At 44.5% G+C, this 12,358-nt stretch overlaps 1 protein-coding gene across 1 annotated transcript in view; it reads right to left on the bottom strand.

Moving 5' to 3' along the window:
• KCTD1 (potassium channel tetramerization domain containing 1) overlaps window positions 1–11,253 on the bottom strand; it is a 192,924-nt gene extending 181,671 nt beyond the window's left edge. Inside the window, exon 1 of the mRNA XM_036245904.1 lies at window positions 11,146–11,253. Coding sequence (XP_036101797.1) covers window positions 11,146–11,154 — 9 coding nt within the window. The 5' untranslated portion in view covers window positions 11,155–11,253. The remainder of the gene's footprint in view (window positions 1–11,145) is intronic.
• Window positions 11,254–12,358: the final 1,105 nt, after the last annotated feature.

A 12,358-nucleotide genomic window follows, 5' to 3' on the forward strand; every position in this document is an offset into this window, starting at 1 on the left:
GAACACTGATTCATGTTCGTATTTAGGAAAGACAATTTGTTAAGAAGTGGGATAAGTCATTCATGTTAATGCTGAAGTCAGAGAGTATGGCTGTAGGAGGTGAAATGGAGAAGAAAAACGTGTCCAATAGTAATGTGGAAATGAAGACTGCAAAATTTAATACTAGCTTAATTAATAAATCACATAAAAATATTAATAAAAGTGACTTTGGATTGCCTATTCCTTTGGATTATTCATACTCTTAGGTCCCTCTGTTAGCATGAACCAAGAGCGGATGCTTTTCCAACAAACATACTTTGTCAAGTTGCTGCGGGGGAGAGGGAGAGAGAAATAGATTTGAAATCTATTTCCTTTCTTTTTCCTTTTCCATCCTTTGGCAGAGTCATAAAAAGTAACTATGACACCAAAAGGTAGCAGTGGAAAGAAGAGACACTAGATCATATGGAAACTATATCATCGGCTGTTAAATAACCAAAAACTGATGGGAAGTATCTGTATTGTATGTGTAGCTATATAGACTCATATTTAGAAACTGACTTTAAAAGCAGTTATTTGCTAAGCACTTTATAAATCGGTCAGCTCAGAAGCATTTACCCACTTCCATAATAAATGGTTATTGCATTAACACACATTTATCAAAAGGCATAATTTTCAAGTGCTAAAAAATGTATCTGTCCTACTCCTCAGCAGAGTAATTTGGGAACGTGTTTATCATACACAGTTTGCAAAAAGATATCAGATCTATAAATGCTTCAACTGTACAATAAAAAAAATAGTGTGACTCTAAAAGGAATCTGGGGGCACACTTTCAAAAGTAAAATCTGAATGTAAGTCTAGATCTTAAAGTGCATTTTGACTCAGATTTTCTTTAACAGAGAAAAAGAAATAAAGAAGACCCTTTAAACAATTATGTATAGCTAACTGATTGGCTTCTTAAAGTGCTTTAGCTAGAAATATTCTTAGTGTTTCATGCATTTAGACATAAAGACGTATCAGAAGTAAAGGAATAATATTGTGCCAAGGTTTTCATGAGCACAAAAGCTTAACTGGAAGAAAAAAGCAATGTCCCTGATTTAAGGTGGAAGTCTACAGAACTCCCATTCTTAGCCCCAGTCCATTGCCCAGCAACATACATGACTGGCAGAGTCCCTGTGACTCCACTGGTCATGAACTCCTGTGACTATGTCTACTAAATGGGGACAAGTAACACTGGAAGTAGGTTTAGACTAGGATCTGTTTTTGCTATAGAAAACCACCTGCAGTTCTTATACAGCTAGTTTGACTTGGGCAAACTTAGAATGGTCCACTTCTCAGAGATTCTGGATCTTGGAAATCTGGATCTTTTTGCAATGACTGTCAGCCACCGAACAAGGCTTCATTCTGAAAATCTGTCCCTCATTTAGAGTTGTCTGTCCTCCCAAACCTCACTTGGACAAAATGTAGAAAGTAGGCTCCAAAGTTGTTAGAGTCCAGCCAGATTCTAGGATCTGCCTTCCATCCCAGACTTGGAATGGCAGTTTTGATCAGAGAGAGGCTGAATTGGTTCACAATGCAGGTGAGTTTCTCTCACCATCTCAAGTTCCTGGCTGTGCTAAGAGCTGGCCCGAATGAACAGGAGAAAGGCAGTTAGCAAAGCACCTGGGTCTTCCTACCTCATTAAATGATGAGTGATGACTCTCAGAGGAGGAAAGCAATGTTAAACAGGAGTGGGACCAAGCCCCATTTTTGTGGGCCATTTACCATTTCGAAAGACAGTTCTGAGGCTATAAATACAAGGAGGGACAAGAATAGGTTTACAGTTGTTTGTATGGAAAATAATACAATAACAAGTAATAACACAAGAATAAACTCTGTTTTGCGTACTCACAACTGTAAACCTATTCTTGTCCCACCCTGTATCTAAGGGCCCTGATGTAAAATTTAAAGGGTAAGACATTCAACATTTTTCACATACCTTATCTTATACAATTGGAACATAATTCCCATATACTGTATTCTCACTGGTGATTTATCTCTAAATCACTGTGGCAGTTACAGAGAGACTCACCATTTAGCACTTTGAGTAAATAATTTTTCTTTGTTTGATAAGATGGGGAAAGTAACAGCTCCCACCTTATAGTGTGGCTGAGAGTATAAAGGAGTTAACACAGGTGAAGTTCCTAGCACAAGGAAAGTGCCTTACAATTACTGGTAGTGCCTGGGGGTTAAGCGCACAGACTCTGAAGCACAACTACATCGTCCAAATCCTGGCTCTGTCACTCATCAACATATGACCCTGGGCAAGTTAGTTAATCTCTCTGTGCCTCAATTTCTTCATCTCAAAAATGGGCATACCAAAACAAGATACTATATTGTAAAGTTCTTTAAAAAACAGCCTTGCACTGTACTGAAGCATTGTTCTGTGTTATAGTTTCAATGCTCACAACAACCCTCTAAGGCAGTTGTCATTACCTCTACAGCAATGAAGCCAACGTTTAGGGTCACACAGCTAATAGTGGGTCCACAGTTCCAAGCAACTGGAAGGCCAAGCTCATTTCACTACCCCATCTGAGAGGGCTACAGATGGGTCTTTAGTTGCATATGGCACTGTCTCGTCCCCTGGTTATCATCTGTATCAGTACTCCTGATTTCTACTTGACATCAAGTTCTCTCAACCCAGAGCATGGGGTAGCATCCTGGAGGTTGCCAGCGCTTTCTTCTGTTGATCTGCTTAAGCACACAAGAAAACAGACCTCTCGCTTATTGTTTGTGTCTCTGGAAACTGACAGGAAGTGGATTCTAACAGACCATAGTGACAGCTTTCTCTTCCGGCCCTGCCCCACAACACAGGGGAAAAGGGTAACTCCCAGGTGTGGATTCTTCCCGCTGCCACTGTTGAACCTCCGTTGTTCCTGCAAAGCAGCCAGAGATGGTGAGGTGGGTTTAAAGTTGGATCAGACTTCCGTTTCCACTGAGGGTGGGACATTGGTGAGAAACTCAAGAAAAAGACCAGAGGCTATTGCAAGAATTGTTAAGTGAATGTATACCGCTGCCATCTGCTGGATGGAATGGGTATCAGTCCTGTTCCAACGTTTCTTTGCTGTGTAATAACCAAATTCACCGATTCCCCACTGTGGGTTCAGAACCCAGGGGTTTCATCATTCCACAGCATCAGTTCTAAATGTCTGCATATTTTGAAAATCTCATGACAACTGTGCACAGGAGGACCTTCATGTGAGTAAACTGATGACCTCTCTGAAGCAACGTCCACTTAGCATCAATAGTTGTTCCCTAGATTAAATGTGGTCTGTCCCCAAATGTTTGATCTAATTGGTTAGAAAAAGCCCATGACCATCAGGCAAGGGCGTCTGGAAGAACCTGGACCCTCCTGTCAATGGCACAAAGTACTTACAGTGAAGTGGAATCACCATCTGGCGTTATTCTTGTGTTCTCTGATATTCTCTGTTCATGAATCTAGTAATTATTCGCTGAGTGAGCACTTATCCTATGAGCCAGGCACTGCATTGGGAACCGAGGAAGCAAAGATGAATAAACATAGTCCCTGCTCTTAATAATGTTATATGAATATTTTCCGAGTGCTTACAATGTGCCAGGCATCTACATCCCATTATACCTCATTGAATCCTCAGAACAACTCTCACTCAGACCTGTTATTATCTCATTTATAATGATCTCATATCACCTCATTTATGGTGACTATCTCATTTACGGTTCAGAAAGCTGAAGCTTAGAGAGATGGAAAAATTCACCTAAAATAATCCAGTTAGAAAGAGCTGGAGTGGGATCTGTCTCTGTACCGCAGGCTGACGCTCCAACCGCTGAGCCAAACTGGCCAGGGCTGGAGTGGGATCTGAATATGGGGTAGGTATGTGGGGTGGGGTAGGTGGAGGAGAGGTGTTGACAGCACAGGCCGAAGTACTTTATTTCCCCCCATATAGAGTCTGGTCTTCTGTTTTACACGCATTATCTGTATGTACACATTAGCTACAAGTTTCCAGCAAAGAGAAAGTGCTTCAATACAGTAAGGGATGATAGCAGTAGATGCTTTGGAAAGATTTATCGGGAAGAATATCCCTTCCTCTAGCAAGCATTTGAAATCTATCTAGTTAACATTCTCTTCAGTTCATAACTCTTCTTAACAGCAGCCTTAGTGTTGGCAGCAGGACCTGAATTGTTGTCAGTTCTCATTGGATGGGAAACAAACCCGTATTTCAGTCAGCATGACAGAATACGTGTGAGTGAATGATGTGCTCAACAAGAGCTTGAGAACAATTCAGCTGTCTGATTGCAACCATCTCAAACCACTTTTTATTTGTTTCTTTCTCTCTTGATATAAGGGAGGGATGCTGGTGCTGATGGAGGTACCAGGGGTGAATGGAAGGAGAAGAAGAGAGGAGAGGACGAATGGAAGCTGGTGGCAGAGAAGAAAAGCACTGTGTTCCTATGAAAAGTGCTCAAATAGAATGTACTGGACATTGGGGATTTGGCATGCAGCGGGCAGTAGAGTGTGTAGGGACTGGTAGTCAGTCTGCTTGTTAGACCTCTGTTCTGCCACTAGCCTAGTCTTTGATTTCAGGCAAGTCACATAACCTTCCCAATCCTTCGTTCTTTCATCCAGAAAATGGGGTTGCCACAGTGCTGTTTGGGGTTCGGTGAGGTAATCCAGACTGGCCTCTGCTACTTGCAGCCGAAGCCAGAAATTCACATGAGTCCTTCAGAAAAAATGCCCTTCAGGCTTGTTTGATGCTTCTTATTTGCACACCAGTTTGCAGTATATACTTGTTTTTCCTCTCAACAACCTTATAAGGCAGGTTGGAGAGAGAGCATCGTTCCCATGTTTACAGGAGAAATGGATCCCCAGATGACTTGGCTAAAATGAATTGGTTTTTCCAAGCAGAGCCTGCACTCAGGGCCACCCACGTGAGGAACCACCAAGGAAACTATCCCATAGAACTGAATATATCACCCTACGCTGAGTGATAGTCATTGTTTCCTAGAAATAACTGAAACCGAATTTCTTGGAAGGAGCGCCAACCTGGAGTTTCCTGAAAGGAGAGCAACCTAAGAAGGGAACAGCTATCACAAAACGTTTGTGGCAGATTTCTTTCACTGAAATTCTCTTCACAAGAAGTTGTGTTTTTTTTAATTAAAAAAACTTTTTTTTTTTTAATTGATTTTTAGAGAGAGAAGAAGGGAGAGAAGGGAGAGAGAGATAGAAACACTAATGAGAGAGACACATTGATTGGCTGCCCCCTGCATGCCCCCCACTGGAGATTGAGCCTGAAACCTGGGCACGTGCCCTGACCAAGAATCAAAGCAGCAACCTCTTGGTCCATGGGTCGTTGCTTAACTACTGAGCCACACCAGCTCAGCTCTTCCCAAGAAGTTTTGATGTTGAGAGCAAAACTGAATGCCTAATTTTAGGTTATTTTAAAAAATCAATCAACAGTTCATCAGCCAATGTTGTTGGCTGATGAATAACACATTTATTGGGAAGAACACTATTTCCTGGTAGTTTCACATGTCTGTGAAACAAGATATGAGGTTTTAGAGAAATAACGGCAAATGGAAAGAATAGACAAGATATTAGAAATACCAAACACAATGTCCACTTAAGAGAAGTATGAAAATGCTGCATTACGACAACACGAGGCAAGGACCAGTACAAAAAGTTAGAGACACTTGAGGGACACATGCATTAAAATCAGACTGGGGGAGGCAGAGCTGAGTCAACTCAAATCAGACCAAACAACCGGACCAGTGTTCAGGTCCTTAAAAGTTTTCAACGAGTGATTTGCAATCATTGGGCCAGTTATTTGTATGTAAATGGCCATTTTAAAAGCATGGTTGAACAGTTAATTTTCATAATTATTGACTACACATCGATAATATTTTTCAGCACAATTAATTTGCACTATAAGGCACAGACTTGATTTTGTTTCAGGAGGTTAAACACAGGCCTATCAATGATGAATTCCAGCTGAGTTGGAGCTGGGTAAGTGAGACATCACGTGCAGCTCATAGAGAACTGCAGGTGCTCCATCCACAACTGGGGGACACCAGGGGGATGGAAGAATAAGCATGGTTTCCCTTGTTAATTCAGTTACACAGGATGTGAATATGGCTCATCAATGGTACTCACTCTGGCTACTAGAAATGAAGTGAAAGGTACATATTCGATCCAGTCTTCAGAATCCTAGAGTCCATTTGGCTAATGTGTCAGAAATCTAGGTTGGCATCTATTTAACATCTCTCTGTCCTGTTTGCCCATAATAACCAATTCTTTACTATGTTCTAAATTGATCTCTAATTCTTCCATTGTTTCCCCTTCCACTATCCTAACCCCAGCTGTATCTTCTCTTGCCTGGAGAACATAATAGCCTTCCAAGGGCTCTACTTCCATTCACTCCTTTTTTAAAAAAATTTTTTTCTTCTTTATTGATTTTAGAGAGGAAAGGAGGAGAGAGAAACATCGATGAGAGACAACATCGATTGGCTGCCTCCTGCATGCCCCCCACTGGGGGTTTGACCCACAACTTGGGCATGTGCCCTGACTGGGAATCAAACCAGCAACCTCTTGGTGCATGGGTCAATACTCAACCACTGAACCACGCCGGCCGGGCTCATTTAAAAAAAAAAAAAATGTTTTCATTGATCTTTTAGAGAGAAAGAGAAAGGGCAAGAGATAGAAACATTGATATGAGACTGGGGATCGAGCCCAAAACCCCAGGCATGTGCCTGGACCCGGACTGGAACCAGGACCTCTCAGTCCATGGGACCATGCTGAATCCACTGAGCCACACGGCCGGGCCCGGCTTCCATTCAGTCTTGGTCCCTCCATTCATTGCCCACAGTGACAGCAGAATGATCTTTTCATAACACAGATCTGATTATGTCACTGTTGTCCCCTCTGCACCCTCCTTGCCCACCTCTTCACACTGCTCTTGGGGTAAGACCAGGGGCCAGTCCCTGAAGGCCGCTCACTCATCCCTGTCTCCTTCTCTCAACCCCAGGTAGATAATCGCTGACTTCCTCTCCCTTGGCCGTGCCTCTCCCAGCTTGGCAAATGCTGTTTCCTCTTCCCTCTGCCTGGAACTTACTCCTTGTCTTCTCTCTTCTTCTCCTGCCTATCACCTTAAATCTCATTTTGTAACACTTCCTCTGGAACCCTGACCTCAGTCTTGGCCATGTGTCCCTTTTTGGTTGTTAACAAAGTCCCATATTCCTTTTCCTTCAAAGTACTAATTTTTGTGTATTGTTCAACTGGTGTTATTAATGTCTGTCTCCCTACCTGAATCATAAACTCCGAGAGATGGGGACTCAGAACCCTTTTTCTCGCCGCTGTGTTTCTGGCATCTGGCACTGTCTTGCATACAGCAGGCACAAATAAATGTTTGCTGACTGAATGATAGAACTTAATGAATATTGGGTTGTTACTCTTAGAGGATAATCTCTCTGTTTTGTTTCCTGCACAATTTTCTCAAACCAAACTCATCAACAAACATGTGATTTACATCCAGTACGTTTTTATGAATGAAAAGCCAGAGCACTATTACATTGCCTAGGAAAACTGAATTGTTTCTCACTTTTGCATGATTAAGCTATTAAAATAAACATACATACTTGCATCTGAAAATTTCATTTTTATCCCCAAGATGGTTCATTCTAAAGATAGAAAAAATAAAAGCACCATTTGTTTGGGAAATTATAAATGTGAGTCCCCCAGAAGGTTCAGAAATGCAGTTTAAGATCCAACTAAATAAAAGCTTTGTTGAACTGATGGCTCACAAACATTCTTTGAATGACTCAAAGGCAATGTAAAGTAAAAAAAAATCTTAGCAGAAAACATCACATTCCAGAACTAGAACAATCATTTTGATTTTAGAAACATCAAGACAAGAAAGTATTTGTGCGAGCAACTTACTGCAAAACCTAGAGCTAAACAGAAGTTTAATTTTCAGAAAGTTCTCTGACAATACATCTTCACTAATTACTTTTACATTTAAAAACAGATTGCTTTGGATAAATAATTGTATGCCAAAAGGTCCATAATGCTACTTAACAAAATGAATAATATATTTCCATCATCATTTAGTCTTATTGCAGTTACTTTACTAGTACTTAGTATAATTTGTGCTGTAATTATTGACTAGTCTCCAAAGTACCTCACATCAGAGTAATATGAATGGTCAGTTAGTCATGATTACTTCAATAAGTATGAACCAAGTTATCATTGCGCACCCTACTATGTAAGCCCTGGCAAAGAATTACAAACACGAAAATCTTAGAGCTGGAAGAGAGACCTCTAGTGTGTGTTAGGGAACTTCATATTGTGCTTCAGGCATAATTAATACAGCAAAATCACTGCAGTCATTTTGTATACTGTGATGAGAGACTTATTTTTTGCCAACTATCATTCATGCTCAATTCACTTCAAATTTCTTCTCAGTAAATGTGTAATATTTTTGCTTAATTATTTACTTTCTTTTTATAAACATATGGCCTAAACCAAAGAAGTTTTCTCTGTGGTGCAAAGTTTTACAATTCAGTGGTCACCTTTGCAACCTAATTGGTAAACCTTAAACCTACTGTCATCGTAACAACTGCTAACACTTCTTTCCATTCAAGCAGCAGCAGGATGCCTGAGCCAAACTGGTGCAGTCGGTAGGCAGTCTCCTGAACACCAGCCCCTCATGGTAAGCCAAATGCCACACAAACATAAACACGAGGAATAAATCAGCACAGTGCCCAGTATCCAAGAGACAAAGAAATTCACTACTATTTCAAATTCATCAAGTAGGTTAGCTGTTAGTTTCCACAGATTCCCAAATATGCAGGTGAATTCCTTGATGTAAAATCAGATTTAATGAATCATTCTATGGCATCAGCCTCAGCCTTTAAAAATCCTTTATTTTCTCTTTTTCCACATTAAAAACACATTTGAGATACACACAGAAAATGTTTCTCTAAAAAACACACACATACCCACAAAACAGGAGGTCTCTTAAGGAGTCTACTGCTGAGAAGGTAAAAGCATTTTGCTCATTTTTAATTTGCTAAAACAATCCAAGCATGCTTGGTACCCAGAGGGTATTCTCAAATAAACTTGTATCTCTAGCTGCCAGCTTAGTTGATTGAAAACAGAAGGCAAACGTTTCTTAAAGAATGAGTATGTTAAACTGTTATGTCTCTCCCAGTTCCACCAAGGATACACACACACAGACACGCACGCACACTCACGAGTCAAAGATTTGCTTGGAAGCAGTCAGTTCTCTGATCTAAAAGATAATGTAGCATTTGTACCAAATCACTTCTGCCTACTGCGGTGCACCTCTTAGCCAGGGCTGGGGCATACTGGACAGTTCCTGCGTGCTGCTCTCCACGCACAAAGCCGACAGCCCCATTCCAACTTCGCTAACTTAGTTGGCTCGCGCCCAGCCGGCCCCCGAAGCACAGTCACGGTGAAAACGTTGTGCTACCAGAAAACCATTTCCAAGACAGTGCAAGTGCTCGAAAGCACAAAGGCAGACAATGTCGACTCGCGCTAGCTAGGAAGTTGAGGTGCTCCGGCGGCTGTGGGGAGCACCGATCCAGGTGAGGGAGTCCTGCACCACTGGTCTGGTCTCCTCTTCCCGGATGTTTTGAGGGATCTGCCGCACTTTTAAGACGAATTACCAAATGCCCCCCCGCCCCTCACCCCCCCACCCCCGCCCTCATTCTGTTTCCAGGAGGCGCGGACTCTTTATTTTCCAGCCAGGTCCCTCTTGGGGACGGGAGAGGAAGCACACTTCACATTTCAATAAAGAGGGGCGGCGGGGGTGGAGGTGGGGTAGGAAAGAGGTCAGAAGGAAGCCAAACTGCATCCCTCCCGCCCACCTCTGTGCCCCAAGCGCTGGTTCAGACGGCGGAGACAAGTGGCGGCCAGGAAACTGTCCCTTTAAGGGAACCTTGGCCGCTAGAAGGGGAGGGAAGGATGCGAGCTCTGGCCTCGGCGCTGCAGGCATCCCGGAGTGGAGGCGAGCGCAGCAAAGCCACAGCCATTACCTGCAGCGCTCCCATATTCCCCCACCCCAGGGCCCCCTCCCCCGTCCCCGCCTCCCAAGGAGACTTCTAATTCGGAGCATGTGCCATGCCCTTTATATGGGAAGGAGGTGGGGAGGAAAAGGAATGAGAGCTTTTTAAAAATAAATGGAACGTTTGCATCGAAGGGAAGGGGGGGGCGGCTGGAAAAAGGAGGGGTGGTGGGTGGGGGCTTTAAAGGCGCCCCAGTGGGCGGAGGCGGTAAATCCGGATCAGCCCGGCCGGAGACAGACGGCGGACAGTGCTGGGCACCCGCCGCCGCTCACAAAGGGGAGCGGCGCGGTCCGGCCGGCCCGAGCAAAAGGGGAAGAGAAAACCGCCTCGGGGCCGAATCCGCTCGGCAGCAACAATGGCGTCTTTCACGGGGTGTCCGGGGGCGCCGCCGAGGCTGCCTGCGAGGAGGGGGCGGCGGTCCCCTCCTCCCCGGGTGGGAGCGGAGCCCCGGGGGCCGCAGGGCGGTGCGCTTGGCCGGGGGCGCTCCGGCCAGGGGCGGCGGCGGCGGAGGGTCGGGACCGCGGCGCTGGGAGGCTCCCGGCGGGGCTGGTTTTCAGACGCCCAGCTCCTCGCGGGGGAAGAAAGGGACGCGCGCGGTTCGGGCGAGAAGGGAGGGGGGAGAGGAGGGCGGGGGAGAGACGCTGCAAAGCGGCGGTCCGGGAGGCTGGCGCGCGAGCAGCGGGCGGGCGGCGCTGGCACAGGCTCCGAAAGCCGCGACTGCTCCGCTCCGAGTTCCCGAACCGGGCCCCGAGATCCGGAAGCCCGGCCCCGGCGCGCCGGCTCCGGGTCCCCGGCTCCAGTCCCCGCCGGCCGCGCCCGCTCCTTCTGCCCGCTGCGCCTCGCTCGCACCCGCTCCCACTCGAGGAAGAAAGCCGAGCACCGGCAGGAGCAACCCGGGAGGAACCGGCCGCCGGTCGGAGCGGATCCCCAGCCGCCGCGGCGGGCTGCGTGTGTGCGAGTGTGCCGCGCTCTCACCCCATGCCTGGCACATGCGTAAAAGCGAGTTGCGCCCAAAGTCCCAGCCATACCCTCCTTAGCAAATAATAACAAACCCAAACCGTCAGATCTTACCTGAAACATTGAAGCACAAAGTCTCTCTCCAAGTCCCCTTTTCCTTTTCCTCTCCCCCCCTTTCCGATTTCTCTCCCAGCGATCTGCTCGGCTCGCCACACCAGAGAGAAATGCAATAGCTTGGCTAAGGTAGACAGAACAAAATACAGAGAAGAGTTGCTCCAGGGCTTTGAAACCCCTCAAGGCAAGGATCAGGATACAATTAGCTCATGCCTCTACCTCCAGTCTAAATCAATCTCCAAAATAAAACTTAAATCAAATTAACTGATCACAGGGCAGACAATTGATCTCCTTCAAAAATAAAGGTCTACACATACATATAGATAAATATACATATAGAAAATTTTTTTCCAGATTTTTTTTTGGTGGAAAAACAGTCTTATTCCAGCCTCCAACTTGCGTTTTACCCTCCTCTAGCACAGAAAGCTGATTTTAATCGTTGTGATTAGTTTTGATGTAACGTTTCCGCGGGCGATTTCTGCAAATGGATGGAGTGTTTCTTTGCCAAAAGAGGGAAAAGCAGCAGATGATGATAATTATAAGGATTGTTGGTTGTTTCTTTTTATTTGTGTTTAGGGCTCTCTCTTCACTTTCTCAAGTTGACCTGATATTGCTGTTACACTAAGGTCGCGCAACTTGTTGAGGAGCATCGCCGCCCTGTCTGGTCAAAGAATAGGCAATAATTTGGCAATAGAGCAGCACAATTTTGGTTCCTTTGGCGACATAACGTCCCAAATGACGTGGATAAAAATAAGCACATGCAATCTGCTTTGCCCCAATCAAGTCTGAATCAGCGCCTGGGGGTGATACACAAACTCATTTCAAATGTTCAACCATGCAGAATTGCAAAAAGATTGAAGGAGTTACACTGCCTTTTTTTTTTTTAATAGCTAAATTAAAAAAAAACACCTACATTAGGTGTAACCAAGGACCTACAATTTAGGTTTATTTAATCAACATTCTGAACGTAACTCCCCTGCTCCATTCTCTTTGCTTCTCTCCACCTGGTATCTTTTATAGGGGGGGTTTGTATAATTCCATTATTTGACGGAAGTGCTCAACAGAGCTAAAGAGACTCTAACATAAACACATTTCCCCAGATTGCTACTCCAGTTCTGACCTCCCCCACTCCTCATCACTTCTGCTTTCTGTCTAGGTCTTTGTTCAAAGAGATTGTGCCTGAGCCAGTTGTTATCTTAATTCTTTTTAGTTA

Source organism: Molossus molossus, unplaced genomic scaffold (assembly GCF_014108415.1).
Source record: "Molossus molossus isolate mMolMol1 unplaced genomic scaffold, mMolMol1.p scaffold_m16_p_6, whole genome shotgun sequence".
NCBI lineage: Eukaryota > Metazoa > Chordata > Mammalia > Chiroptera > Molossidae > Molossus > Molossus molossus.